The sequence below is a fragment of the Colias croceus genome, chromosome 20 (assembly GCF_905220415.1).
Source record: "Colias croceus chromosome 20, ilColCroc2.1".
NCBI lineage: Eukaryota > Metazoa > Arthropoda > Insecta > Lepidoptera > Pieridae > Colias > Colias croceus.
This window is the reverse complement of record NC_059556.1, coordinates 9,299,838-9,304,017: the sequence shown is the minus strand read 5'-3', so window position 1 is coordinate 9,304,017 and position 4,180 is coordinate 9,299,838. Positions and strand designations below refer to the sequence as shown.

The following is a 4,180-nucleotide window of genomic DNA, read 5'->3' as shown; positions in this document are numbered from 1 at the left end:
TTAATCTCAGTCTTATCCTATAAGACGACAAATAAAAACAAAATATAACTATTATTCATTATGTTCTTCAGACTCATCATCGCTTTTGTTGTTCTCTCCATGGTATTCTCGAGGTAATGTTTTAAAAAAAATGATGAAATTCATCTGGTATAATCTTTGTTTCACATAAGAAGGTGAGGTCTTTGTATTTATCGTTACTTATTTTTAAGTTTGTAGTATTAGCTTGTTTAATATCTGTTATACAATCTTTTCCTCTGCCTCTTGTTGTTTTCTTTTTTTAGTGTTGTTATTTCTTTAAACGCTTCATCAAGTTGATACTTATACTTGATTACATCGACATTGTTTTTGCTAACCTGAACTTTGATTTTACTCCAAGCTACTTTTTCTCCGTTGTCATTTTTAGTCCAGTTTATACCATCTAACAATGCCCGATAATCGTGTATGTCACCTAGAGTCATTTCTTTGACTCTAGGGCTCTCCTGTTGTTTTTGACCATCTAACAATGTTGAACCATTGTTCAGGTGTATGGTTATCATTTTTGTGGTATATAATAATAGTTATATTTTGTTTTTATTTTGTCGTCTTATAGGATAAGACCGAGATTAATTTAATTGTGATATTATAATTTTGTAATGACTTAAAGTAAAATGCGATCACTGAATGCACACAATCACCCTCATTTTGGGTGTGTCCCACTTCCAATAATCGATGGGTTATGCTGTGGACATAATTATTTTTAACAATGTATTGAAACATTTCAAAAACCATTCGGTTTTTGTTCTGCCCACAGCAGTTATGACCAAAATCTAAATTGATTAGTCCCCGCATCGATCAATGGTTGCAAAAATGACATAAGATCACAACATATCTTGCCATTTGTCTCCGTCCACATGTAACAAAACCCTGTCTTTTTGGCCATGTCATAAACAGTAAAATCATAAAGGTTTTTATATTAAAATATGCTTACGCCTTACGTCACCAGATGGACAATTTAAAACTTTTTGCTTGTCAAAACAAAAGGGGAAGGTATATTAAAAGTTGTGTTGGGGCTGTCTAGTACAAGATCAATAATTGATTTAATAGATAAAGGAGAATGGCGAAACTGGGCCTAACTGTTACAGAAATCATAATATATTTAAAATTCATTATGTTATTTTTAGTAATTCTTGGTAAAATATTTACTTCTGATTCTATGGGAAAACAAATCTTTGAAAAAAAAGATAATGTGTTCACTACCGGCATTGTTATTTAGATTTCTATGACTACCGGTCTTATCAAGCAGAGATTGTCAGTGTTGTCAGGAGTAAAAAAGTCGAATATATCGATTAATACGAATGAATGTCTATATTTTATTTTTAATTTTATTGAATTCAAATGCTTTATAAATCAGAAGCAAAACTTAACTTATTTTTAACACATATCTTAATTTATTTAGATCATTCTATAAAATAAAAACATGTTTTACTTAATCAATAATAATTATAACATTTTTATTTAGGTAGCTGGCCATTAATAAAATGTCAAATTATTAATCATAATTGTGTCAGTGATGAGTGATTTGTTTATGTTTCTTGTTTGACATTTGAGTGAAGTTTTAGGCCCTTCTCCCATTACGATACGCATAGGCGATTCAAGTAACCTGCAAGTCTCGGAGACTAGTCGCCGCGGAGTATCTCACATACATTTTTATGTAGGCTCGCACACTACGCTACTGGTATCCTACACGTCCGCGACTAGTATAGCACTACTCACCGTGTCGGTCGCTTTTGCATCGCGTCTCGACTCTCGCGCGTATCTCTTCTAAAAGATAAAAATATCATCATGTTGTAGTTCTCGTTCGGCTACAAAAACTCTACAATTTATGTTTCTTCAATATATGGATGAATCCAGTACTTCTTACTCTTACGTTGGCGTCTTCTATTTCTATAAAAAAGAAAAACTGCAAGAGCTTCTTCGTCACTGGAATTGCTGATTGCTCGACATAACGACGTAACTGTTGTTGCACTAAATAAATGAATTATTATTATTATAACGTCGGTCCACAAAAACGAGGCACAATAATGATGAATTTAGTCATTTTTCAGTCGCATAATATGCGAGCATCGGGTAGCCAGCAAATATCTAAGTAGTATTCTACGCGAGTATCGTATTCTAGAAGTATCGTACCTAATGGCAGAAGGGCCTTAGTAACGTTATATTCAAAATTGATCTTAATCAATATCCCAATATCTCTGCTATCCCATAGAAAAGATCTATAATTATTATATTCATAGAGTCTGTATATTTTTATCTATTTAATCACCCATAAATCATCAGTGTAACGATCAGGCCCAGAGTCCTATGGGAGTTTGCCATTCTCCTTTGGAAACATATTATTTTCTTCCCCGGCAGGCTCATTATTAGTCATAATATCATGTGTGGTCTCATCATCTTCTATGACAGATGAGCAAGTATTTTCAGCAAACGGTAAGTGGTAAACGTCTTCAATCAGCACATTTTGTAATACTTCATATTGTTGAGTAATCGATGTTGTAGGTAATATTAGATTGTCGGTGATGTTCTGACTGATTGACTCCGGTGTATTCTTGCAAATAGAATCAGGATCATCTTCATTGTCCTACAATCAATCGTAATGTATTATTGTTTGTATAATAAATAATAATTGTGTTTATAGAATAAATATCGGCTAAATACTGTTAAGTTGCATTCCCTTTACACAGAAACATAATACACCATACATCGAAAAAATTTAGATTTTACTTACGTCATCATTGTTGAGTACACCAGATTCTAAATGTTCTAATAAGTATGATACTTCCTCCTCGTTTCTTGGTGGTACCGGGGACTGTACTCGTTTACGGGCATCTGGAAATTAATTAAACGCTTAATTTAAATGATAACAATGCTAATTACTGTAATAAATAGCTAGCTTTCTTACTAAATAATTTCATTATAGCCTGAAAGTTTGTTTGGAGATTTGTTCCTTTTTCACGCAAAAACTTCTAAACCGATCGTGAAGAAATTTTTGCATCAATATAGCTTAGACTTCCAAATAACAAATAAAGAACATAATTTTCCTAAATTTCCGCATAAATTAAGACCCGGGAAAAAAGATAGTATGAAGCTAGTACTAAAAAAGTGAAAGAAAAAAGCCACTAATGCCATAAGGGCCTTTATTGTAAATATCAATCTTAAAGCTTAAATCTATGAAATTTGCCTATATTTTTTAAAAACAGAAATTCATCAATAAATTTATAATTTTTAATGTATAAATGTTACACGAAAATAAACTCCTACTATCACAAAATACACAAAACAGGAAATGTCCGCAGAACAACGCCATAAAAGCCATTAGAATTATAAAATTTTCATAGAAGTATTTTAAGCCATTTCCGTGGAATAAAGCCACGCTAGCAATAGTGGCATTATTGTTCGGAATCATATAAAATATTATTAAAATACAAAATAAGCATGAAATCACTTTAAAATTCCTATAATATTCGAAATATTTAAAAGAAAATTAGTTGTTTATCTTAATTATCACAATGACACACCGGAAAAAGACCGGAAATATAAGTACCTAAGCAGTTACTAAGCTAGAGTTTTTAGAAACAACTCCACCTAACTAGCGTTACACACAGTCATAATGATTATTAGACTTCAAAACTAATGATATAGTTAACGTGTACTTACTTTTCGTCACTTTCTCTTTACTGAAAAACAAATTAACCAGTTTAAGTCCTCGGCGTTTCATTATTTTTGGCACCACCGGCCGGCCGGCTTGTGAATTTGATGCACGACGCGCGCGTATCCGCGGAAAAATGGCCGAATGGCACGAGCGCCCCGCCCGAAACCCCGCTTACTTCGACTCCCGCGAAAAAGAAAGTCACTATGACTTTAGTGGCTCTTTTCGGCGGGTGATTCGAGAAATTGAAATAGTGGCTTTTTAATAAAACATTTTTTTTTACGTATACAAGTTTTTATTTTATAGGTTTATTAGACAAATAGGTGTAAAATAAGCCGTAGATTTCAAATAAAGAATAAAAATAAAAAGCCACAAAGGCCCGAGTGGCTTTATTCGTAGGATATGACGAAAATTCAAAAACGTAACCTAGTAACGACGACATAGAATAACATGATATTTCGTTTTGTTAGAACTGCACATTTGCTTAACTTTTTT

At 32.7% G+C, this 4,180-nt stretch overlaps 1 protein-coding gene across 1 annotated transcript; it reads right to left on the bottom strand.

The window, feature by feature from the left end:
• Nucleotides 1-227: 227 nt before the first annotated feature.
• LOC123701068 lies at nucleotides 228-3,837 on the bottom strand. The gene is made up of 5 exons (XM_045648479.1): nucleotides 3,694-3,837; nucleotides 2,765-2,865; nucleotides 2,370-2,617; nucleotides 675-718; nucleotides 228-496 (listed from the first exon to the last, which is right to left on the bottom strand). Exons 1-5 carry the CDS (start codon nucleotides 3,752-3,754, stop codon nucleotides 228-230), a joined length of 723 nt encoding a protein of 240 aa, XP_045504435.1. The 5' UTR covers nucleotides 3,755-3,837.
• Between the last annotated feature and the right edge of the window lie 343 nt (nucleotides 3,838-4,180).